General features: G+C 40.3%; 2 protein-coding genes across 3 annotated transcripts; both read left to right on the top strand.

Annotated features, from left to right (window-relative positions):
* The first annotated feature begins 481 nt into the window (after positions 1–481).
* LOC124140941 (N-acetylated-alpha-linked acidic dipeptidase 2-like) lies at positions 482–23,879 on the top strand. Of its 2 annotated transcripts, none has more exons than XM_046508783.2 (19): positions 482–597; positions 2,396–2,686; positions 4,957–5,242; positions 8,755–8,880; positions 9,922–10,102; positions 10,352–10,448; positions 11,221–11,310; positions 11,965–12,050; positions 12,738–12,857; positions 13,579–13,664; positions 15,471–15,534; positions 17,193–17,260; positions 18,581–18,687; positions 20,181–20,271; positions 20,420–20,509; positions 21,289–21,454; positions 22,030–22,111; positions 22,576–22,668; positions 23,090–23,879. In XM_046508783.2, exons 2-19 carry the CDS (start codon positions 2,400–2,402, stop codon positions 23,298–23,300), a joined length of 2,331 nt encoding a protein of 776 aa, XP_046364739.2. In that variant the 5' UTR covers positions 482–597; positions 2,396–2,399; the 3' UTR covers positions 23,301–23,879. The 2 variants fall into 2 exon arrangements, with proteins under 2 accessions (XP_046364739.2, XP_048259626.1); XM_048403669.1 differs by lacking the exon at positions 482–597 and adding an exon at positions 1,095–1,184.
* A 584-nt stretch (positions 23,880–24,463) lies between these two features.
* Positions 24,464–27,048, top strand: LOC124140942 (putative N-acetylated-alpha-linked acidic dipeptidase). Its single transcript, XM_046508786.2, has 3 exons — positions 24,464–24,509; positions 25,752–25,844; positions 25,983–27,048. The coding sequence occupies exons 1-3, from the start codon at positions 24,496–24,498 to the stop codon at positions 26,191–26,193; spliced, it is 318 nt and encodes a 105-aa protein (XP_046364742.1). The 5' UTR covers positions 24,464–24,495; the 3' UTR covers positions 26,194–27,048.

The following is a 27,048-nucleotide window of genomic DNA, read 5'->3' as shown; positions in this document are numbered from 1 at the left end:
GACATATTCTTAAGGCGACACCATTGTCTTGCTACACTTTTCCACTGTCTGACAACAGGCGGTATCCATCCCATGTCCCCATTTATAGCGACGTTAGTTGCCGAGTCCCAAATAAAATCTAATGGCTCTATGGTGTACAGCATTTATTGCTGACACATCATAATTACCCCAGATAGCCGCCCCGAAGTCAAGAACAGACCACACCATACTATCGTACAATTTGGAATAGGTTTGGAAATGCATACCGCCTATTGTCTTAACTTTGGATATCAAGGAGGGTGAACATATATCTGAAGGCTGGGCTACATTTTACGTTATGTTGACACAATAATTAATGTTATAATCCCTATTTATGTATATAACTGTAAACTATTTGTCAAACGTTTGTAGAAATATCGTCCTCTGTCACCCACACCTGTCCTGTATGTCATCCATGCACGAACCACGTGGCCGACAACACTAACTCCTGTTCTCACCCACGCGGGTTGCCACCACAGAGGCCATAAATGATCCAAAATAAATTTACTACGAACAATAGGAGTAAAAACTGGGCCACTCTGTAGAAGTTGAGGAACATACGAGCGCGTAGTTCGGAAGGTACGTAACAAGCATTTTTGATTATTATTGAAGTTTCTTCAGTTTACAAAACATTTAAAGATAATATGATCGGGACACTAGGCAGACCTGGAGAGTTGTTCAAAATTGTCTGCTTATTTTGTTTTCGTTATGTGTATCAAATAACAAATAAATCCTGTAGTTAGTGAATACCCAAGTTACCAAGCGTCTTGATTCCACACACAGCACGAATGAAGACACAGTTGACTTATGGACTTACAATATCTAGTCGGAGATTGAAAATAGGCACTAGGCAGAAGAACATAGTCCAGTATCTCGTGTGACTGCCCCGGGCAGCAATCACGGCTCTGCATCTCCTCGGCACTGACTGGATAAGTGTACGAATTCTGTCCTGCGGAATTCTGCGCCATTCTGTTTGTAACGCGTTGGCTAGTTGTGGGAGTGTCTGCGACGTGTTCTGACGTTGACGTACGCGTCGATCGAGTTCATCCCAGAGGTATTCGATTGGGTTGAGATCTGGAGGTCTCGACAACCAGAGCAAGATGTTGGCATTATGAAGGTAGTCTACCGTGAAACAGCTCCCTCTGGCGGTCAATCATTGGAAGAAGGTGAGGTTGAAAAATTTGATTCATGTATCGATTTACTGTCAAATTTCCCAGAACCACTGCCAAGTCAGATCTCGTGGTGTAGGATATGACCCCCACACCATGACACTGCCACCACTGAATTTGTCGAATTCACGTTCACAATGTGGGGCAAAATGCTCATTTCGACGACGATAAACACGTTGTCTTCCAAGAAACCACACGTCTCCAGTTTCTCAAATTCCAAGGCTGTAAGGTATGGCACCAACGCCATCGTCGCAGTCGATTGATTTGTTGCAAAACAGGGACGATAACTGGTCTTCTGGGTCGGATTTCAGCCTCGCGAAGATGGTTCCTGACAGTCTGGTCCGATATCCTCCTCAAATCAGGGATGCGTCCTGTAGTCTCCGTAGCTGTGGCATTGCGATGACGTAGGTAGATGGTCGAATGTAGCGATCCTGTGCAGGGCTGGTAACTCTTGGTTGGCCGGTTCTCGGACGGTCTGCAATGGAATTGAACTGTGTGTGTATCGGTCATAAAGGAGGCAATTGGCGTGCAACAGAAGACAGCGATTCCCCTCTTTGAATGCGTCCTATAGCGATGTTCGATCGGCAGCGCTGAGTCTCGGCATTTTCGAATTTGAAAAATGTTGACAATTAATTGACAAATTATTGGCTTATGCTTGCCTCTTTATAGCCACTACCACGAGTTACGATTGCCATAAATTACACGTGCATTTTGCTTTACTGTTTTTCTCCATGACATTTCTGAACAAGTGTGAAAACAATGCCGTTTGAGACATTGCAAATCGACAATGGCTGCGATTTGACACACCGTTTGTCGAATACCAGGCCACCAACATTTTCGAATAACATATATCCAATTTATATACCAGAATTTTTGTGTAGTCAGGTTCAATGAACTACATACTACTATTTTTGAAGAGTGTATGTGCAAACTATAGAGGAATATTTTGTTCAATTATGTTTGGCCAAATTCTGCATTATTAACATTCAAGTTTTTCTATCGCTGTTAGATTGAAACAGAGAGGGAATATCAGATTTTGTATTTGAACGAATCCTTTGCATGGGCACCGAATACTGCTTATATAACCTATTTTATTGTGAGTACAATGGGAAGAGGTGTGATGTGACATGTATGACGTAATGATTATACAATGTGTTGACATTTCCGTTCTGACATTTTAAATTCAGTATGTAATGTCTATGAACTAGGGCGATGTCCATGCTGCAATTCATCGCTCCTGATGGTGACCGCATGGTCAGACGGGATCTCAGGAGGCCTCTGTTGTTTTATGGTATTGTCACCACCGTGGTGGGCGTCTGTGTGGGGATACTTCTAGGACGCTTCGCCTTCTGTCCCGCGGAGGACCCGCCCACAAAGGTTGCAAAGAACGGAACTTTCCTTCCTGGCATACCCGACTCCATTATTAAAGATGGCGACCCTGGGATAACAGCGCGACTGATGAATGAAATTAGTAATAGAAACATTGAAGAATTCCTTAAGTAAGTAGTCCCTTACTTTTATATACTTTTGGTTCTAATAAAAGCCTAGTTTTTCAACTTTTCAATGAAGATTGAAATATTCGAAACCATTACGTATGTGTCATAAGGAATAGTTAGGACTGAGTTTAAGTAGATCTAATCTCATAAGGAATGGGTAGAATTACCCGGTTTAAGTGGAGCCTAGTAAAAGTGATTGTGGAAGAAGGTTTTTGTTGATGGACGCTTCGGATATTAATTCAGTCATATGCATATCACGGCGTGTTAGCTTGTTTCGGGAGGAAAGCCCAAAGTGATTCAGATAATAGATACTTGACATTTGTTGAAACCCAGGAACATGTTTATGCTATTAACAAACTACGACAGGCGAATTTAGGATACGAACACACACGAAGGTTAACTCAGGGTCCTCCGAATACATTCAGATGTAAAGAGCGGTACAGTTAAACCCTTTCACTCCACATCCTTTAAATGCTTTTTCTTTGCAAATACGTCTATGATACTGTGACATTGTGACACTGTGATACTGTGCTATGTCCAGGGAAATAGTTTAAAGGGGAAATGAAGGAAAACATTAAAAACTTGACATTGAAACAATACAATGACAAACTCACAATTAGCGGAACACAATCACAAGGAGGAGCGGAATGTCCAGTTCAGAATGAGGTGATCGGAGTCCAAGCACAAAACAAGCATATCCTCCAAGCGGCACATCCTGCTCGCGGTCATCCGTACACAAGTTGGTCATTTTATATACACATAGTGGACGTTACGGTGCTACCGGCTTGGCAGGATATACCGTATTCGACGTAATAAGCGCCCCGGCGATTTTTGCTAATATATTGGCTTGTGAACAATCCCATTTAGCACCCTTCCGATTGATCAATGTACACAAGACCTCTTTATTCGCGTATAATACGCACTCGTGTGTTATATGCATTCTTAATTATGGGCAATACAATTCTGAAAATATATATCTGTCGCATATAAACATTTCAGTCTGTCAGCATAAACCACGAAATTTATCTTTCAACTCTGTTTTTTCCACCAAAATAATATTCTATTTCTAATTTTGAGAGCGCCCTGAGCGCCTATTACGTCGAATACGGTACTTGCCATTTACACCCGATGTCATCACTGATTTTCACTGCTATGTTGCTTTTTAATGCCCAATGGAATCTGTTTCGGCAGATAATCGAGGCTGAATGTTCCCTGGCGTTTACGCTTTATATATCCAGGTGAAAGATGAGGTGAAATGGGGTTTAACGTCGCGTCCAAGATTATTGCACTTATATAGCGACGTGCATGTACGTGTGTGTGTTTGTGTGGCTGGTTGTACTAGTCCGGACTGATGCCGATTTATAGTGCTAGCTCACTGAGATACCATGCCGCAGTTTAACATGAATACCCCCCTCAGACACAGTATACTCCGAGCCGACCAGTCCTTGTTTTAGCCCCTTAATGCCGAGCGTCTGACAGGGTAACAACAAGTACCATCTTTTAACGTCTTTTGGTATGACGCTGTCGGGGATCGAACCCCGGACCTTCCGCTCTCCGGGCGGACGCTCTACCACTAGACCACGGAGGCGGTCTTTTATATATTCAGTTACACAAAGTTAACACGTAGTCATAAATATCATAATATTACAACAAACACATTATACATAGCATAGGCTGATTGAAGGGAGTACAGCTATATAATAGATAACAGTTGACAGGAACCCAAATACATGGTTGATAAATATTGATAATATCAAATGTTACTAGTTTCGTAAAATCAGCGTTACACACACACACATTTATGTAATATTCCTTACGTATCGCATGGCGTTTTTTTCAAATGTATGGTTATAAAGTTAACACTTTTTATGTTAACCTTTCTTAAACAATATCATTGCTGATTGTTAGATAATTGTAGATCATAGGCATTGAAGATCATATTCTGGGGCAAATATAAATTTAATGATAAGAAAATGTATCAAACCATGAAACAACTGTACTGGTAAACATTTGGTAATTTCTTTTCAACCTTGTTTGCGGCCATCTTGAAAAAAGTAACATTGATCACTCATCAAGATATATCAATCACAATCCTTGTTTTTCTTGTTTTACGCAATTTCTTGTTTTTACCACTGACTAATTTTCGTTGTGAAACGGCTGGACTGAAGGCTCGATTATACAGGCAACATTCTGTTACAAAACACTTTCAGGTTAAAGATTTCATTAAACAGCAAATGAGTAGCTGACGAAACCTTTGATCGTCTTTTCCACAGACACATAACATCGAAACCTCACGTGGCGGGGTCAGAAAACAGCCTTGACCTTGCTAAATGGACCCAGGCTAAATGGAAGGAGTGGGGTTTTGATGACGTCAAGCTAACGCCGTATGACGTTCTTCTGTCCTTCCCCGACGCCAACAATCCTAACGTGGTGCGCGTCCTTGACGACGTCGGGGGTGTTGTTTACGAGTCTCCTCTAAGGGAAGCCAACTTGACTGGTGAAGATGACCCCACTGCGCTGCCGCCGTACAATGCTTACTCCCCAGCAGGCCTCATACAGGTTGGATCAATTTATCAGGAATATCTGTAGACATGCGATCGACAAAGAAACAGGCATTTTATTCAATATAAGGCTTCAGCCAAAATAGATTCAGGGCAAATGATTTTTTTGGCAAAGTTTACATTAATTGCAACTTGGTTGTAAATATAAAGAAGTGCGTCATGTAACATTCAGGTTTTGGTCTGTTAGAGATTAATTGTGAAAATTTACGTCTCGTTAACATGCTTAAAATATACTACTGATTTAAATGGACGTCTTTTAACGTGCTTATGATACTGAGTGAATGAGTGAGTTGTGTTTAAAGCCGCCTTTAACAGTATTCCAGTCACATCACGGCGTGTCAGCTTAATGTGGGAGGGAGGCCCGAAGTAATGCAGGTCTCAGACGTTTACCACTTCGGTGAAACCCACGAGCACGGGTATGGTGCTGACAAACCTAGAAACATAATCGAGGCGAACCGGGATTCGAACCCACAATCATAGGTTTCTGGCGTGCCCAAGGGACGCAACTCTGCACAGCGAATTGCGGCGCCTAAGACGACTGGGCCTACCGTGCCCCCGTTTATGATACTGATTCATAAAAACGAGTTTATCATGAGAATGCGTTTCTGAATCAGAATCATAAACGCATTCTCATGATAAACTCGTACAATCGACTGGCAGAGATTTCTGATGAATATGGAAAGGTTTTTGACTCTTTTAGTTAGAGAATATACTACAGACAGATAGAATATGAATTGCATTTTCAACTTAGTACAATCCTTTGTATATGTGTTTACACATGCGTAGGTATTACTCCACCGTCTTATACGGACCAGCTATTTAAAAATACTTTATCTAAATAGAGATAGAATTCAAATGTTTAGAGATAATAAGCGTTTGAAAGAGTTTCAAAATGTTTACAATATATAGTAGCATTGAAATATCATTTATTGATGACTGCCATGATTGTTGCAAGGGACCAAACAATGTTTTTGTAAACACTTAAAAAATAAGATACTTACTAACTTCTTGATCGAACCAAAAACAGTAAAATCTTTACTTAAAAGGTATATTTTTCACTAGTTGCCCATATTGAACGCCCACTGTCATCTAAAAATTTATAACAGGCGACTAGTTCGTCATATACGAACAACACGCGGGTGTAGGTAAGGGTGTCATATTGACAGTCCAATACGGTTATAACGAGTCCTGCAAAAACAGTTCGGTATATCCAAAATTAGCTATTCACTGGAACTCGTTCCACAAAGCGATCTTAGATCTTACATTGTCTAAACAAAACTTATGCATTCGTTACAACCGAATTTTACCTATATTCGATTTCGTTATACACGTAGTCCTTCGTAACTGCGGGTAACATGTGAAAGTATTTAGTGCATGTTTGTTGGCTTAGAGATGGCGGTTTGTGACGATGAACTTAGCAGCCTGCAGTTATTCGTGTGTCATTCTTGAAACCAGAATAGTTTCTTCTGGTATAATAAATGTCAAACTTGTTTAACATTTGACTTTGACATGACGGTATTACGACACGGGTTATAAAGATGATTTATAACGGCCTGATGTCATTATTACTGTGCAGTTGTTGGTAAATTTAATTTGTCCGGTATAAACGCTGCCAAGGGTACAATGAAAATACTCAAATTTGACTTTGACAATACGGTATCAAAAGAGGGTGTGTGAAGAATTCGCTGACTGAACTCATTCATTCGTGAATCACAGAATTAACAGTAACATACATAAAGAAAGTAAGTTTCTCGGATATAACACCGATTATATGGGATTGTTACGATGTTTACTTGTACAATATTCAGTGAAAACATTTTCTTATACAAGAGTACACTAACACTTATTTCAGTGGTGTATGGGTAATATTCCTTTAACAACACTAGACGCTCGTACTTCAGCGCGCAATTTAGGTCATTGGACTTCATTAAATTTACAACGTGGCTGACCTGGGCTGGTGTTGACAGTTTTAACATGCATTGTTAGTGTGACTTTCCTTTCAAGTGAAAAGATGCAAAATTATGCTTTTAGGGGACTGACAAGTGTTAAATCACCCTTCAATTGATTAATCCCTCAGTCATAGCGATCAGCTATATATTTACTCAAAGTTTGCTAAGAATCAGCTTCTGAACACCAGTACTTTTCACTGATAAATCAAAATACTGTCTAGACTTCACCGAGCGTCGTAGAAAGATTTGAGATGTCCAACGTAGCCGAACATGACCGTTATGGAGCATCTTCCCGAGGCAAGTGAGTTAACTGACTTTAAAAGTCCAGTTTCCACCCTTGCCGAACTAGGCTGGTATTATGGAGATACATTTTGGCTGGACTAACGAGTCTATGCATACTCCAATCAAAATCGCGCACTGAAATCGAAATCCGGTTCGTAAAGTGTCATGCAGATTTCGGTCGACTGCAGGATTTGCAAAGCATGTGCACCGCTAACTCGTTGTGAACAGATATTTTCTAAATCTTTTCATGTTTTTAATCAAGGTGCTTACGTGATTTGATGCACTTCGCGATTTAAGACTCGTTTTATCGCAATGTAGATCTTGATTATCAATCAGATCGTCTTGACTGGGCGCCACCGTTTTGTTTGAAGCAAATGCAAGTGATACGAGAGGTTGAATCTGATTGGTCCATAGGAGAGGCATAGAAAGGACATAACTCGTACACCCACTGGTGGCGCTACGATCGAGCCCAGGAATTCCAGCCTAGTTTGGCAAGGGTGGAAACTGGACTTTTAAAGTCAGTTAACTCTCTTGCCTCGGGAAGATGTTATGGAGGGACTCAATCATGATTTGGGGTGGGGTCAGTTGAGCTGGAAGAGCCGATCTCCATGCCGTACATCGGGACACGATGACAGGTGTATGCTACAAGGATGATGTACTGCATGTGTAGGCGAGACCATATACTGGTGCAGTCGGGCCGAACTTCTTCCCCACGGACGAAAATGCACAGCTTCATCGCGCCAGGGTCGTTGATACCTACTTAGAACAGGAAACTATTGACCTCAACCCGATCGAACACACGTGGAACGAGCTGCACATCATCAACCTCTAACGACTCCCTGCCCTTCCGTACGTGGATCACATACGCGATACTGAGAGATATTGGACATTGAATTTGTTTTCTTGATTTTTTTTACGTGTCGGGTTTGGTCAAATGCTCTCATGTTGATGGGTGATTTGACTGATTATTGGTCACATGTTGTTTGTTGTCATTGTTTGGCACACGACAACGGACATTTGTTCAAAAGACATGTTTTCGGGCAACATTGTCCTTGGCTATTTCTTCACAGTTTGACGTATTACCTTTTAAAGAGGTTATCCTTAGTAAACTTTGAGTGGTATATCGTTTTTCAAATATACTTGTGTTTGTTCTCTTTTTCCAAACAGACCAGCTTGAAAAAAAAGAAAGAGACAAAACCATTGGAATAATCATAAAAATGTCAAAATGGTTCTGTGGTGTTTTTGTCATAAAACCTATTTTCTGATGTTCGTTGTGAAGGGGGATATGGTGTACGTGAACTACGGGCGGGTGGAGGATTACAACTGGCTGAAGAATCACACAAATATTAATGTCACAGGCAAGATTGTCATTGCCAAATATGGCAGGATCTTTAGAGGAAGCTTGGTAAGTATATTTTTAAAACTTTCATTCAGTACTTCAACAATTAAATCACTATTTTAGATCTTTCCTTGTTGGAACGCTAGAGTTAGTCGTCATATAGAAACTATGTCATAGAGGGGCGGTCGGGTAGCCTAGTGGTTAAAGCGTTCGCTCGTCACGCCGAAGACCCGGGTTCGATTCCCGACATGGGTACAATGTGTGAAGCCCATTTCTGGTGTCCCCCCCCCCCCCCCCGTGGTATGGCTGGAATATTGCTAAAAACGGCGTAAAATCATACTCACTCACTCATAGAGATATATTATTTCATTGTGCTTTAGCAGATCAGACATGGCGTGATGAGTGTATAGGGAAGTCTATAAATATATAACTGTTTTAGGGATGTTTTGCGAGTTTTGTAGTTCTGTAGTTTAACACTGCCAGGAACAGTATTCATGTCATGTCACCACCTGACACCTTCATGGTGGAAGAAACGTAAGCTAAATGACGGCGGCCTGTAAATAATCTGTAACAGACAATCCATTACCAGTGATCGATATTGTGAACAACATGACACGCAATCAACTATGTCACTGAATCGTACCACCAATTCCCGTGGTCGCCTCTTACGATCAGCATAAGTTGCAGGGAACCTATTCTTTTACTAGAATCCCCTAGGGGGGTAAAAGGAATTGTGTACTAGACGGATACCACTTTACTGAAACCCACGAGCAAGGATGTGGTGTTGACGGATCAAGGATCATAATCAGGGCGAATCTGGGATTTGAATCAAAGATCAACGTATCCTGACACAACTAAGGGTTGTAACTCTTCACAGCGAATTGTATGGCCTCACACAACCGACTATACCTAAAATGGTGATGAGAACGGAGTGTATTAACAAAGCCATAAGCTTGTAATGAACATTCACCTGTCACTTCTAACGTTTCACGTTTAAGTTTCATCCTGAAGGCCAGGATTCGAATCCCAACATGGGCGCAGCGCGTAACGTGATATTACTGGAATATTGTTGTGTGTGGCATAAAACCATACTCACTCACATTGTAGGTTGAAATAGCTGCCGATCACGGGGCGACTGGCGTCATCATCTATTCAGACCCCAAGGACTACACACAGAGTGACACGGGGGTGTACCCAGACAGCCTGTTCCTGCCTCCATCCGGTGCACAGAGGGGGACAATCTATGAAGACTACGGAGACCCCCTAACTCCAGGATACCCTGCTACAAGTAATTATCAAATATCCCATAGGAATACCAAACCATTTCCCAGCTAGGTAATTATTAAGCTGTAAGTGACAATGTTGTATGGCCACGAATTAATTATTCTAATTGGTTTTTGAGAAAGGTGTTGGTGAGAAAATGGTCTTATTTGTACTGCAGTATGGTGTCCAGCGTCTTCTTCTATACCAAACGAGCATTGCATTTGTCAACAGCTACTGTTAAAGTATGACAGCATCATGTGGTGATGTGTTCTAGAGTCGGCCTACAGATATTCTGAAGACTCTCCAAATGTAAAGCTTCCCAGGATTCCAGCACACCCAATAGGATATGGCATTGCTGAGAAAATCCTCGCGTACGTAATGCATATTCTATAACCATATTCATCAAATGTGGATCACATATAAACCTGCAAGAGTACAGCCATGTAATTTGAATTGTTTTTCCAAAAATTAAAAAAATTAATTCTCTAAGAATTCGTAAATGTTTCGTGGAATTGTTCACTTCATCCTTCTAAATACGTGCCTTGTCTGTAACGATTGCAAGTTAAAAGAGTATGTTGCTATTTATGGTAACCGTAAGATGATTGCCCACGGCATTCAGGTTAGAGATCAGGATAGACTGCTTCACTTAACCAAACATTTGTGTTTCGTGTACCAGTTACATCTGGTCTTAAATGCAATAATTCACAGTCTAAAAAAAGAAGCACTAAACCTGTGTTCGTGTGTTTCTCTAACGTCGTAAATGACACACCGTAATATAACTGATATTCTGTTTAATGCAGCTAAAACCAAACTCACCCATTCACTCTAACAGCAAGACATCCCAGAGAGGAGAGATGAAGCATCGATCTTTAATGCATCCAGACAATTAACAGTATTACATTTTTATGACCTGATTAGAATTCACGTTTGAGAAGAAATTATTGTAATATCTGTATTTTTCTTGTGTGGTACCTAACTTACATTCTCCACCTATATTGAACAAAATATCTGTCAGGTGATACCGTGCATGAGATGGCAGTAAATTCAGACAGCCTATGATGTTTGGTCATCAGAAAACTGTTCCACCAAACACCGGTTGCTCAAAACCTCAGGTTATTTTAACCGTGTATCGCTGTTTATCAGGGAGATGGGCGGCCAGGAGGTTCCCCCTGACTGGCGAGGAGGGATCAACATTACATACAGACTCGGGCCGGAGCTGAGGTCAACAGGATGGTATGTTGTATAAGATACTATGTAACATGTGTCACAAGAAGATTTATCGAGCTGTATTGTCTGTACACAAACTATTGACACATGTTACGAATTATCATTTCGAGGTTTTTTAAGTTAGAAGGTGAGGTGAAATGGGGTTTAACGTCGCGTCCAAGATTATTGCACTTATATAGCGACGTGCATGCACATGTGTGTGTTTGTGTGGCTGCTTGTACTTGGACTGATGCCGATTTATAGCGCTAGCTCACTGAGATACCATGCCGCAGTTTAACATGAATACCTCACTCAGACACAGTATACTGACTCCGACCCGACGAGTCTTTTTTACCCCACATGAATAGATACAGTATACTGACCAGTCCTTGTTTAGCCCCTTAATGCCGAGCGCCAGACAGGGTAACAACAAGTACCATCTTTTAACGTCTTTCGGTATGACGTGGCCGGGAATCGAACCCCGGACCTTCCGCTCTCCGGGCGGACGCTCTACCACTAGACCACGGAGGCGGTCTTTAAGTTAGAAAGACTCATGTTGATGTTCACAGCCATATATGGTAATTAAACAAATATGTAAATCGTTTTTTCTGTATCCATGTGTAATTAATTCATACATTAATCCATATATGTATACATACACTAATTAATGTAATGTTTCAGGAAAATTCAAATCAACATATCCACGACGAATGTGATAAAAACAGTTCACAATGTGATCGGCACTATCAAAGGGGCTATTGAACCAGGTAAATAACTTTAGATATACACAAAACGTGTATACAGTTTCTCAATAGCATAGAAAATTGGAAATGGAAAGCTCGAGGATGGACAATGGCCATTTTTTCCCCGCAGGATTTTCATAATTTCATAATTTATAATTTCAGATATAGTTATATAGATGAGTACTAGGCTTTGTTCGTTTCAACAAATGTATGTTTGGGACTTATGACAACTCTAAGTGCATAGGTTAGAATAAAATGTGCCCCAAGGACTTATTTTGGAGGTTTTTATGAAGAGTGTTTCTAATATTTGAACATGATTACGTTTTTCACCCAAGCTGATTTTTTTAGGAAATGAACATAAAATAATTACAAACATATGGTAAAACATGTCGAAACACCAAAGTAAAAAAGGTTATTTGTCTGCCATTGTTCATGCCTGATAATGTTTATACCTCACTTATTAAAATTCAAAGTTTTACTGATTTATTTGACGTTTCAGTTGGCATAAAGTGTTCAATGCAAATCACTATTTTGACTTGTACCATATGTTCCCGTGAACACTTCTGTTTGTGGTGGGTGGTACAATTTCGCAGGATTCACTCACCTTTTCGCGAACAACTGGTAACGCCACTGACATTGTGATTCATAAATACGTGCTTATGGTCGTACAATGGTTATGGAAATGGTTTTGTTATGTTTTTGTTTATTTAGATCGGTACGTTCTCATTGGAAATCACCGTGACGCCTGGGTATACGGGGCTACAGACCCGGGGAGTGGCACGGCCGTCATGATGGAGGTTGCACGAGTAATGGGAAACATGGCCAAGGCTGGTCAGTAGTCTTGTCTATTTATTCATTTTTCATGGTTGTGACTTTCTTGAATGACCGAAGTGTAAAAGGTCGTATTAAGAACAAACAGTTCATGAAAGTATCTGTGACGAACAATAATGTTTTGGTGAGAATACAACTAAAAACTATTCGTTCCTATAGAAGATACCGTAATCTTTAATGCTTATTTCTGACATGCTCATATTGAAAAGTCCTGTAACTATTCCATGCCAATAGTTATTTGACTGCAGTTTCAATTCCTTCATCTGCTTTTTGACATCATATGATATGACTCAATCCTTACTGCCATCTGGAAGAACATATACTAAAATTTCAACAGGTATCCATGGTAACTTAGACATTTATCAACATGAATTTAAGATTTATATGTCTAAACGTCATTTTGAAGTTTGGTACAGATGAAAGTAAAATACTAGTGCTTAAGAATGTTCTCGGTGTATGCATATATTGCAGCAGAGTTCTTGGAAGAAAATTACCATATTGACATGCTTATCTTTCTTAAATTGTATGAGTGAGTGAGTAAGTAATGTTTTACGCCGCTTCTAGCAATATTCCATCAATATCACGGCGGGGGACACCAGAAATGGGCTTCACACATTGTACCCATGTCGGGAATCGAAGCCGGGTCTTCGACGTGACGATCGAACGACATCGTATGAGTAAGGTCAACTAAATTAATTCGTAATGCCGTCAATGACTACAGGGATATGGCGGCCCCGGAGATCTGTTCTGTTCTGTAGCTGGGCAGCGGAGGAGTATGCGCTCATCGGTTCCAATGAATGGGCAGAAGTGAGTTTTTAGGCACCGACGGTAAAATATTTGATACGTTTTCAAACGTTTTAACTCTTCTTAGGTTGTTTATAGATTCACTAATGATTTTTTCAACCACATACCTACAACAATGGTTATTAAAATTACAGTAATATCAGTATCGTTTAGACACCCTATTTATTACAAATTGCCCTATTGATTTGCCTTGCCTTTGCATGTGTTTGTGGCGGAAGCCATCGGTGCGGCAGCATACCACCTGGATAATCACTATTTGATAGTAATTCATAATTTTTGTTAGTCCGTACTTTGAACAAATAAATAAACATGTGAATCATGCCTGGTTCTTCTTTCAACATTATCCTCAATAAAGTAACTGAGATGTACATGTCATTCACCCAAAGTTCAATTCATAAATAAAAGCCACAAAACCCTCATCATATTCAAAAGTCGATTATACGACCCCCACCATATCATGAGCATACGTTTATAAATAGGTGTTCCCAGGTATCACAATGTTTATACACAAAGAATACTTCCCCGAGTTGATGCAATACAGTTGTCAGCAATAGACTGACATGTATCTATGTTAGGTTTACATAATGTAGTATGAAAACACGACAAACGTCTTTGCATTCCAATATGTGGTCGCGAGCAATGAAGTTACACTTTGAAGAAGACTGACTTACTGTGTATGCAGGTTGTGCAGATAACGTACATGGACACTAGTGTCTACCATGGCTGGGTAAGAAACATGACACCTGAACGGCTGGCTGAGGAAATAAAAGCGTCAAAACCCTATCTATATTCATAAGAAATCGTGGTTGAAGGCAGAGTCCATTATACGATTCTGACTGTATCACGTTTATACATCCCTATCAAAGAAACCTGTTGTTCGCGAAAAGGTGAGTTTATCCTGCCCCACCGGTGGCACTTGTCACTAACACATGCAAAGGAAAGTCGTTTGTCAATCGGAAAAAAACACGGAAGCATATTGTACAAGTCAAAATAGGGAACTGCATGGGGCATAATTTTTGTCAGTGAAGCGTCAAATTTGGAAATGCCCTCCACATTTCAACCATAAAACTTTTTGAAATCTTTCCTGAGGCCTTGAATACTTGCTTATGATAAAGTTGGCTTCATACCATGGGCCCTGCTTTTCGCAGTTATTTTATACGATTAAGTAATGGGATTTGTCGCTTTTACTTATGTAGATGTAAAATAATATGAAGAAAGCAAGTAACTACATACTATTTATATGTCTACCTAATCCACGTACACTATCACGCTTAAAGCCATGATGCTAAGGGCACCAGGGCCCGGGATCATGAAACTAACTTAAGACCATATTTTGTCTTAACTCTTAAGATTTAGACTTAAGACAAAATTCGTGCTTAGCAAAATTTGAGCTAAGACCACTTTCATGATCCCGGGGCCTGATATCGTTTTATTTGTTGAAACGGTGTATGATTATTTTGCAATATTTACACTCTCATTTAGAAAGATGCATTGTCAATCAAGACCAAAACCTTTATTTAAATAAGTACACATTTGGGAAGACCGCATTTTTCGGATTATCTTAGTTGCGTTATGACGCCAGACCAAACCAATTCAAAACGTCAAAGACAGAAGTACAACCAGACCCGATTATCTAACGAAACATATTGCATTGGGTGTACAATGCAGAATAGTGATATAGATTATATGAATGGATCATTGATAATCAGTGATGACACCAGATTTCACGAAAAGAAATATGACCTGCTCATGGCACTCGCAAAAAGTCAAGTCATACCTTATCAAGATACATTTGTTTATCATTTTCAGGAATATCGCAAAGTTTTGAGGGAAAGGGCTGTGGCGTATATCAACCTCGACACGGTTGTTACAGGTAGGTATTACCTCATTCATCATTCTGTACATTCTGACACTACTTTAACTTAACTGTTTCCTCGAACATGCTTGGCAACATCTTAATATTACCAGGTTTGAAAGTATAACCAGTGGTCACTTTTTATCCCTATGCAGAAGAAAAAGTGTAGATGCCATTCGACGTTAAAGTAAATGGATTGTCAATTCGTGGTTTCACACAGTTATATTGGTTTCTTTCTTTAATATGTACTCTGCAAAAAGAAAAGAAACGCAAGAGTGATTTTGATGTATATTTTATATATCAAATAAACAACCAACAGATGGTGATCGATTGTTCAAAATTGGCGTACATCATTGTCATTGACCAAAATTACATATGGCACACATGGAATTCGTGTAACGTTGTGGGCCGTTAACTTTCCCAGAACTTGCACCATGTCTGTCCTGCCAGTGTAGGAAATGGCTGCCCACATCATCACACTACCACCACCAAACCTGTCCACTTCCTGTATGCACAACGTTCCCCGGGACGCCTGTAATCACGACGTCTACCCTCCGCAAAGCGAAGCATGAAACGTGACTTATCACTAAACCAAACTTGTCTCCCTAGCAGCTGTGGTCATACTCTGTGACATTGACACCATTGACGACGCAGCCGACGATGCAGGTACTTCAATTGACACTTCGAACCGGTCGTCAAGCGCGAATACATCCAGCGTGTAAACGGTTCCTCACTGTCTGGACTGATATCCTGTGCAATCATGGTATTGCCGTAGCTGTAGGGGTGGTCGTGGTGGTTCTTTCACGAAAATGACGTTGTCGTATTAATCTGTCCTTTACTCTTGTAGAGATACGTGGTCTACCGGATCTGGGACGGTCACGCGATGTCCCGTGTGTGTGATAACGGTTCCACAGTCTTGTAATTGTGCTTGGAGATACGTGGAAAAACCTGGCTACACCTGTTTGCAGTCGATCGGTGGCGTTGTTGCGATGGACTTCCGTCAGTGGTGGCATGTTTTCGCTGTTCAGTTGCTGTAAGGTTGTGATGGCATGCAAATGAAACCCAACGCTTTTATAGCCCAACAAGTGGTGTTGCACGTGCATGTCATGTTGGTTTGTTTCGGCGCCAGGCTCTGACGTGTTTTTTTTATTTTTTATTTTTCTCTCTTTTAACTAAATTTCTTCTGTAGCTCAATCATTACGCGCAAATCAATCCCAGCCCATGCAAAAATGACCAATTCATTTTTGGTATTAATTTTGTATGGATGTCGGCAACATCCTGTCAGATGATTTACGATTTTACTACTTATGCGTTTCTTCTTTAAATTTGCAGAGTATATATGGACCTTCCTTTTGAAGCGGATTTAATATCACACTCATATTTATTACTCATATATCTGCGTTAACTAACATTGTTTGGACAAGATCGGTATGTAAAGGCATCTGTCTGACCAAATGCGTGGATCGATGCTCATGACATTAATCACTGGATTGTCTGGTCCAGACTCGATTTTTTACAGACCGCCGTCATATAGCTGGGATATAAGTGAGTGCGGCGTTAAACAAGAAACCAACCAACCAACAATCTGATCAAATGACAGTTCAACGTTAGGATATATGTTCGTCCAAGTATACACTTATCTTCCACGTGGTCTGTGTACAATCTGCATGTTTCAGGAAACTATTCTCTCCGTGCTGGTGCCACTCCGCTGATGTACCGCGCTGTATATGAAGCTGCCAAGAAGGTTTGACGTCTACCATATGATAGTGATGTTATTCAGTGCAGAGACCGCCTCCGTGGTCTGGTGGTAGAGCGTCTGCCCGGAGAACGGAAGGTCCGGGGTTCGATCCCCGACCGCGTCATACCAAAAGACGTTAAAAGATGGTACTTGTTGTTACCCTGTCTGGCGGTCGACATTAAGGGGCTAAAACAAGGACTGGTCGGCTCGGAGTCAGTATACTGTGTCTGAGTGGGGTATTCATGTTAAACTGCGGCATGGTATCTCAGTGAGCTAGCACTATAAATCAGCATCAGTCCGGACTAGTACAAGCAGCCACACAAATACACACATGTGCATGCACGTCACTATATAAGTGCAATAATCTTGGACGCGACGTTAAACCCCATTTCACCTCACCTCACCTATCCAGTATAGAAGTCGAAGGCCCACAATACAGTTATTTTAATGATTCGTTAAAGGCATGATGTTTTCAAATATTCTTTATGAGTGTTTTATCATATTGGGGATAGTATTATCGATGCAATGAATTTCCGATATATATTCAAATAAGGTCACCTTGGGGGAACTACTTTTAATAACCTGCACGCCTTGATGGAATGTCTGCTTATTTAATAAACGTTTGCCTTACGTTTGGATATACGTTTGGATAAGTGTTACTCGATGTGTGGGTGTTTCTGTACATAACTCATTTGGCGCTATATCATAAATGGGGCAATTCACCCGAGCATTCAGTTTTTACTCCTGCATACAGGACGTTACTTCAGTGATAGAAAATAGACTTTAACATCGATTATTCCGAGGAGGACATTATGTTATAAAGAGATTATTGCCGCGTGCATGTCGTCTGATATACATTGTATGATATTTATTGGCTTTTCAAAAACATTGAGTTACTTTTGCAAATGCAAACGGGAATCGGTCATATAAGATTATGACCAGTGAACATTGAAATAGTTATACAATTAATAATTATATTCTCAAGAGTTGGAGACACACAAATGCATATACCGCTGATCTCCTTCATGGCTGACAAATCTCCCCAATCGACCACTGAAACCTACTTTTTAATGCTTTCTACCAACAGATCATGTTTGATAGTCAGCCTTGTGAATTTTACAGCCTCTACAATTTCCTTATGTTTGCAATTCTGAACCGGAGTCAATATTTATACATACATATATTCCAATAAAGTTGCTCCATTGTGTTTTGGAGACTTTGGGTTGATAAGCTTAGCCCGGATAAGCTTAGTATCCGTCAGTAATCTATGGCGTCTCTGTGCCCGTGTGGTATTTGGTAAATAAGATGTTGCTGTTTGGTGCCCAGGTACCTAATCCGAACCATACAGACACCGATCACCCAACGCTGTATGATAACTGGCTGCTGAAGATGGAATGGGCGGATGAGGACGGGAACAATCTGAACATTCCCAGGTATCACAATGTTTATACACTATGAATGCTTCCCCGAGTTGATGCAGTACAGTTGTCATCAGTGCACTGACACGTATCTCTGTGATTGTTAGGTTTACATTACGTAGTTTCCTTTGCATTCCTACAATATGTGGTCGCGATCAATGAAGTTACAATTTGAAGTGGACTGTGTATGTGTATGCAGGTCGTGCAGATAACATACATGGACACTAGTGTCTACCATGACTGGGGAAGAAACAAAGCACCTGAATGACTGGCTGAGGAAATAAACGCGACAAAACTCTTTCTATAGCCATCAGAAATTCCTGTCGATTGTGCAATTCTGTCAATGACTATATCATAAGTGAGTGAGTGAGTATGGTTTTACGCCGCTTTTAGCAATATTCAAGCAATATTACTGCGGGGGACATCAGAAATGGGCTTCACACATTGTACCCATGTCGGGAATCGAACCCGGGTCTTCGGCGTGACGAGCGAACGCTTTAACCACGAGGCTGCTCCAACTATATCATGAGCTTGTGTTTATTAATCACTTTGAAATAGTGATAATACCAGGTGAGCATGACTTGCCCTTATGTTGCTGTTGGCTTGGCGATACGAACGAAATAGTCAAACCCAGAGTAACCAATAAATCCCCCCCCCCCCCCCCCCCCCCCCCCTCAAACTTACACTGGATGACTTCAACCTGATTATCATTACCCACTCTCACATTTATGAATCAGAATTTTTTCCATCCATCATGTGCGCTCAGTCATCAGTATTCCTACTGGTAAGCGAGGAAAGGTTAAGCTGTTATCTGACAATTAATCCCGTATGACTATGTATGAGGTCCTTCCACTGGCGCTTGCCGTTGTGAAGAAAGGGATAACGGGTGGTCCGCGAAAAGCAGGACGATGGATATGTGCTTGTCCTGTCTCGGCGAACAACGAGTTCTAGTGGCGACCGACATCTTAATAGTCGTGTGTTCCCTGGAGCGTAGTCAATTGCACCGCCATGACCTGCACGTGCTGAACATGCGTACACCCTCTCTACCTGTGACAAACCAAATATGTTTGCCCATATTATGTGCATCGCCTACTTCTCTCAAACCCGTTTTGTGAGTTGGTTCAACTTATCCTGGATTACCTTTAGCACACATAATGTTTTCAAAATATATTCCCATCTTTCTTCAACGTGCCTCCCACTGCACTTAGTGTAGCTTCACGTTAACACCTGGTGGCATCACTGACTTTCACTGGTCCATTTATATAATTTCACAAATATTGTGCTCTTGACACCAAATAGAATCTGTTTCGGTAGATGCTCCAGACTGATTATTATTTGCATTGACAATGTATATTCAAAGTGATGGACGCGGCGAATAGCTGCAAAATTGCTTATGCGCTCGTAACAATGTAATACTCACTTACTTTCTCACTCACACATGGTTCTTTTGGAAAGCAATGTAGAGAACGAATATTGACTTTGTGATGGACGTCCGTACTTGTTTTCAGGATTGGTTCCTTGGGATCTGGAAGTGATTATGCAACCTTGGTTCAACTCACTGGGATTGCATCCGTGGATTTGGGCTACAAAATGGATAATGTATGCTTATCAAAGTCATATCATATACTTGGTTATAATATCGCTTATGATGTTCATTTATGCCTGATCAATGATAAGGGATTATTATTCCGAAGATGGTTATGCTTACGTTTCAATGACTTTACAGTTTATGGTTTTACTCTTCCAGTCTAAGGGTCGGGTTAAGTTCTTCGCCTTGTACCACACCATATACGAAACATTCTACGCAGTAAAACATTTCATCGATCCCAACTTTGAGGTGAGAAAAACATTTCGAAATTTCATTCAATTGTTTTGCCAAAGAAAAATGTTCTCTTGTTTCTTTTGTTTGGGTAGATACCGACATGGATACCCCAAAGAAATTACTATTTTAATCGATTATGTTATATATAATATATAAGATTAGATATGTCTATCACAAACATATATGAATCTATTTCACCTCCTTCTGAAGATGTAATGTCATCTCTATCAAAGGTGTCACCTTTGTAGGGATTGGGCAAAGGTGTCACCTCGTGTCGGGATTGGGCAAAGGTGTCACCTCGTGTAGGGATTGGGCAAAGGTGTCACCTCGTGTCGGGATTGGGCAAAGGTGTCTGCTTGTTCTCAATGTCACCAAAGATGGACTTGCATCTTTCCTGCCCATGTTGTGTGTCTCCAAACCCACAACACACGATCAAAATCTTACTGCGATACTGATTATCCCTCGAGATCTGAGTCTTTGATCAGTATGTAAAAGAGGCAGCCATTGATAACATGCATCTTCTTCTGAAAACATGAGGAACCATTAATGTATGTCTGAGACATATATCTTGAAATTACCAGAGAAGGAACAATTCGATCTAAGTTCTTGTTTTCATTTCATTTCGGGATTACAATATGTTGAAACATGATGCGATATCGACAATTTTCGGGACTGCGTTTCCAATGACAGAATGTGTAATAATTTCTTGATAACTTGTTAATACTAGCTGGAATCAAGTGATATAGTGTGTGTTCACTGTATCAAGAGACATTAGATATTCCATCTCTCCTCAGTGTCACCGCGCTATCTCCCGGTTGTCTGCGGAGCTTATACGTTCTCTTGCCGACTCCCTCATCATCCCTTTCAACGTCAGCGACTACAGCTGGGCCCTCAACAAATACTGGCGAACACTGGACACAGAACATGGGGCCAAACTCAGGGACAATTTAGATAACTATGGTAGAGATCTTATTGATTCTACGGTACCCCGGGTTACGTGTATCCTGAAGAGTCTCCAAGTCTATATGAAAATACCAATGAACCTATTTGGTGCATCAAATCTTGATTTGTTTGCGTAATGAAATATTTAAATGTGTACTTATGTAACTAATATCGTCTTCACAAAATTATCCGGTGAATGGAATTTCAAATCCAGTGTTAATTATGATTTAACTTATGACACCTTCTTTTTCCCTCGGGGGGCACGGGTGGCCCAGTCGTCTAAGGCGCCGCGATTCGCTGTGCAGAGTTGCGTCCCTTGGGCACGCCAGAAACCTATGATTGTGGGTTCGAATCCGGTTCGCCCCAATTATGTTTCTAGGTTTGTCAGCACCATACCCGTGCTCGTGGGTTTCACCGAAGTGGTTAACGTCTGAGACCTGCATCACTTCGGGCTTTCCTCTCACATTAAGCTGACACGCCGTGATATAGCTGGAATAATGTTAAAAGCGGCGTTAAACCGAACTCACTCACACACTCTTTTTTCCTCGTTACTTTCCCTGTACTCATAATATATAGTCATTGTCTGTTGTTAGATGAACTTAAGGACGCCATATCAAACTTCACGAGGGAATCTCAAAGGTTCAAAGAAAGACTATCGTCACTGAACAAGTTTGAGTAAGTAGTTCTGTTAACGTTCTTAATCCATCAGAACATCTCATGGCGTGTGAGTCAGTGAGTTTTGGTTTTACGCCGCTTTTAGCAATATTCCAGCAATATCACGGCGGGGGACACCAGAAATGGGCTTCACACATTGTACCCATGTCGGGATTCGAACCCGGGTCTTCGGCGTGACGAGCGAACGCTTTAACCACTAGGCTACCCGACCGCCCACATCTCATGGACGACGTCACTTAAAGGCTATGCAACCAAGTAATGGAACAAACAATGCATTTTGAGGGAATTTATGCTTGCAAAGATATAGGAATCAGTCACACATGCAGGTAAGTGGTTGACCCATGTTAATAAAAACTCGCCCTGAAAGTTTCGAGACATTTCATCAGCCAGTAATTAAATGTCTCTGTATGGAATTCGTGACGGTAAGGGTGAGATATTGGCAGTTCTACTGACTATACTTGCAGTCCCCTGGCCACTCGTGCTGTGAATGACCAGCTGCTTCTGCTAGAGAAGGCGTTTCTGGACGATGAGGGATTGCCGGGCCGACCCACGAGGAAGTATGTTTATACGTTCGTTCCCATTAAAAAATACCTTCCGGATTTTTACATTCTTGATGTACTTAAAGTTTCTGCAAAATTATTAGTGATTGAGTTCTGTTCAACACCGTTCTGCACAGTATTTAAGTTACCATGCAGTGTCAGCCTGATGCGAAATGAAACCCTGAAATGATGATGACCCTTTTGATGAAAAAAAACAGTGTCATACCAATAAACATAATCTCACATACCTTAAGGACAAGTCACAGTGAATTGCAGCGTCTTAGACGACTGAGCCACCCATGGCTACGAACAATTATTCAATTATTGATTCTGAGAAAAACCGCGTATACTATAATACTTATTACATTTGAAAGTTTGTATTTTTCAACATACGTTATTCTGATAATGCTAATGGATCTTGTTTCTATCCAATCCTCAGGCATCTGATTGTTGCCGAGAGCAGCAAAAACGCTTATGCCGGAAGTAGTTTTCCTGGCCTCGTTGACCTTCTTTTTGAAATCGCTACTGACCCGGACGTTGATGCTCGATGGACACGTGTAAAGCAACATTTCTCAGTGCTCCTCTTTACCATCCAATCAGCAGCCTCGACGCTTAGTGATGTAACCAGGTTCATGCCTGTTATAGAATAAAACATTCTGATGTTGTAATACTTCATCTGCATGTTTTCTTTGTATACCTGTGTCCTTGTGCATATAAGTGGGAAGACAGCAAAACATATTTTAGAGATGTATATTCTTCTGAATCGTTATTAGACAAAGACTTGTAATTGATATGGCTTCATGATTATTTCAAAGAGATGTTATATCGTGTGATGTCTTGGGTTGTAAACACAGATATGATATATTTGTAACCCATGCGGTGACCAAAATGGCATTCTTGGTTGTGAGGTTCGGTTGGAAAATTTGATGTCGGCAATAGTAATGATTGATGCAATTGATTGATGCGGGTAAACATAGCCTTAAATATTTCATTAATTTAAAACATAGCGAATAGTTTCTGTCATTGATTATATAAGTAAACGTGACAGGGGAAAAACTTGATCTGATTTGATCAACCAATAGCCATTCTAGGAAAGGAGCGCAATACAGGCTCAATTAAAGTTTGAGACACAGATGCATAGAATGAAGTTTTTCTGTGACTATATATGTATCTTGTAACATTTGGATTTATTCTGGCAATAAAAGAACTATATATACACAGAAGAAAAGTGTTGAGTGTTTGCTTTTTATGTGATTATTCGAGCACCGGGTCTCTCCATATACTGCGACATGTCCAAAACATTAACTGGGACCTTTAATAAGTATAAGTAAAAATGTTTGAAAGTATTGACACATAGAGAATCTCACCCTTGTGTCTTTTGATATCAAATATATCAAAATGATTTGATAAAAGTTGATAAGCATTCCGATGCTTGCCGAGGATGTTTGCCACTTTTATCAACGAGTGTTGATATATTTGATATCCAAAGGCACGAGGGTGAGATTTTATTTATCATCCAACATTATTCTTCAAACTTTTTTCAATTTGTAGACATTAATTAGCAGTGTCTTCAGTGTAAAGAGTACTGCTAACAACTTCAGTAGCAGAGCCATTAGTGATGTCTTTTTGACGTCATGGTAACCAGTGATGTCACAATGGTCTGCAAAGCATTGTGATGTAATTTCATTGCAGCGATATCTACAGTGTAAATATCGCTTGATCTCATCCAAGCGATATCTCCTGTGGGAGCCAGTTTTGGATGATAAAAAAGATAATACAAATCGTCTCTGCCCCTTAGTATCACCGCGTAAGGTGGTTGATGCCTTCAATGAAAGAGTCGCCACAATGAACAGGAATGAGTCCGTAAACCAGATGTATTTAGTATACGACATGACATAATTCGTTTTCCCACCAACCTAACCAAGCTCCTCACAGCGATAGCCCGTTCGCGGGGCTCTCTATACTATCGTTGCCACCAGTCAAAACTTCCCACTGTGATAGGTGGTCACAGCCATGCTTGGAGTTAACTCACAACCGACAGACCGTTATGCTTATAAACAAGCGATGACTGCCTAGACGCCGAATACTCTATCCTAACTAAATCATCTTCTTTGTCATTTTAAATTTCTATTTCATTTCAACTATCATGTAATTGGTACAGTTATGTAAGGGGGGAATTTGGGTGATTTTCCGTTCGTCTGCAATCTCGAACCAAATTAATCTGATCAAACAAGCCAAAAATTCAATTCATCTGGGAAATATGGTCAGTCGTAAACCTTTTAAAAATACCTGTATTGGCATTCCCAAAGACATAAACATTTCAAAAATTTCAAGATTCTTGTAATGGCCGCGCCCACACTGGTTGCAGCGATGTTACCGAAAGTGTAACGAAGGTGTCACGCGCTGGGAAGGAGCTTGCCAACTAACGACAATTCGACTTCCGGTACTTTGGTATGTTACACTAAACATGATTACAATTAGTGTCATCTTTATGCCATCCAGACATTCCGTCTGGTTACATAGTGCGTTTGAATGCCTCAAAATATCATTCAACGTGCCACTTTACGACATCGACCGACTGGGGACTTTTTTATGAATGAAGATCAGCGGGCTTCAAAATTCGGAAGGACCACAAAGAAAATAAGGCCTTTTAAATCTTTGTGCAATGAACAGTGCTATCAGTAAAAGATGTTTTATGAAAGACAGAAATTAGCACGAGTATTTCACCCATCGGGATAAAGTAACACGGGGATCCTTACATAACAACCTGTTCATAACATCTGATCTGTACACATAAAAGAAATTGCCGAACCCGTCCGCTGAAACTGGCTACCGCAGCATTTATATAATTGGAGTGTAGTGATAAATATGAGTGTTGATCATAAATAGTTTTGAAATACGTCCCGTGTAATACTAATGACATGTTGATTAAAAAGTCAAGGATGATTCAATATGATTGACAGTTAAGAGTAACTTATAAACCTAAACAAAAAATTAAAACGATACGCAAATGCACTTGAACACAAGAACTAGAGAATTCTAATTACTGAAATTTCAGCGTAGTATATGTTCGTTGACCTACACTTGCATTTCTATTTCAGCCCTATGGCTATTCGGGCTGTCAATGACCAGCTGACATTATTGGAGAAAGCGTTCTTGAACAATAATGGCTTACCAGGCAGGCCCTATAAAAAGTAAGAGATTAGTTATTTGCCTTGGAAATCGTGTTTTAATCCATTATAACGTACCTCTACGTTGAGGTAATATAATTAATTTACTTTACTGTGGGTATTCTGAAAACCGAGATCAAGCATTTACACTCATACTTTCAGACACCTCCTCCTGGCTGAGAGCAGCACAGACTCCTACGCCAGTAGTAGTTTCCCTGGCCTGGTTGACCTGCTGTTTGAGATAGAGAAGGCCCCGGATGTGGATGCACGCTGGGAACGTGTCAAGAGACATTTCTCCGTCATTCTGTTCACCATCGACTCGGCGGCGTCAACTCTACGGGATGTCATACGATTCATTCCAGAAAATGAATAACTTCCTTTCTTTTGTTCTTTTTTATATTGGATTTTTAATGCAATTTATAGTAATATTCGCTTAACGATAGAAATAAGGTCAGCATTTTATACTTTTGAAAGTCGTTGTTGCCAGTTCCGCTCTACATGGTTATTCTGGTTTTCTGGGTTGACGTTTTACCCTATTACAACATTGTTACCCAGATAACACTATTATTCTTGGATTTCCAATGTTGGCCCAATGAAGCGAAAACTTTTAGTTTGAAATATTTAAAAATCCAAGATGTACTGTAGCTTGCCTCCAACTTTCGGCGATAATTGAGGATAATTTAATCCAGAATATTATGTTCCGGAGGAACATTTACTATAATAATTTCTTTACAGGTGCCAGGTATTCCTTGTCTGATGGTGTGACAGTTTGATACAGAGCATGTACATGTAGCCATACTCATGATTATTTTCACAATCCATTATTATATATAAGCATTTTCTTTTTGTAGAAATATTTTGCAATGTTATTTTCTATATACTTATAGAATCCGTTCAGCACAAGTATTTACCTATTAACCATAGTGTTCTATGTTCGGTGCACCCTTTGTTTATAATTTAGTTCTTTTGGTTGTGTTGTATGAACCTATATAATCTGCGTAGCCATCAAGCAGCAATGTACAGCTGACACGTAACATCATGAACACTGTCCCTAGATGTACCCTTATGATAAACAGAAGTGTATTCAGCTCAAATAATTCTTAATGATTAACCAGATTCAGTTGTATTTATGTACGATCGTTGATGGGTAGTTGAGTGATGAGGTTACAGAATTTCTACACTTTCATTTGCCCTTGGTAATAAAGATGTATTTGTCGATAAGGTAAAA

Source organism: Haliotis rufescens, unplaced genomic scaffold (genome assembly GCF_023055435.1).
Source record: "Haliotis rufescens isolate VD_foot unplaced genomic scaffold, xgHalRufe1.0.p SCAF_3, whole genome shotgun sequence".
NCBI lineage: Eukaryota > Metazoa > Mollusca > Gastropoda > Lepetellida > Haliotidae > Haliotis > Haliotis rufescens.
Note: the sequence above shows the minus strand (reverse complement) of the source record. Positions and strands in the feature narration are given on the sequence as shown.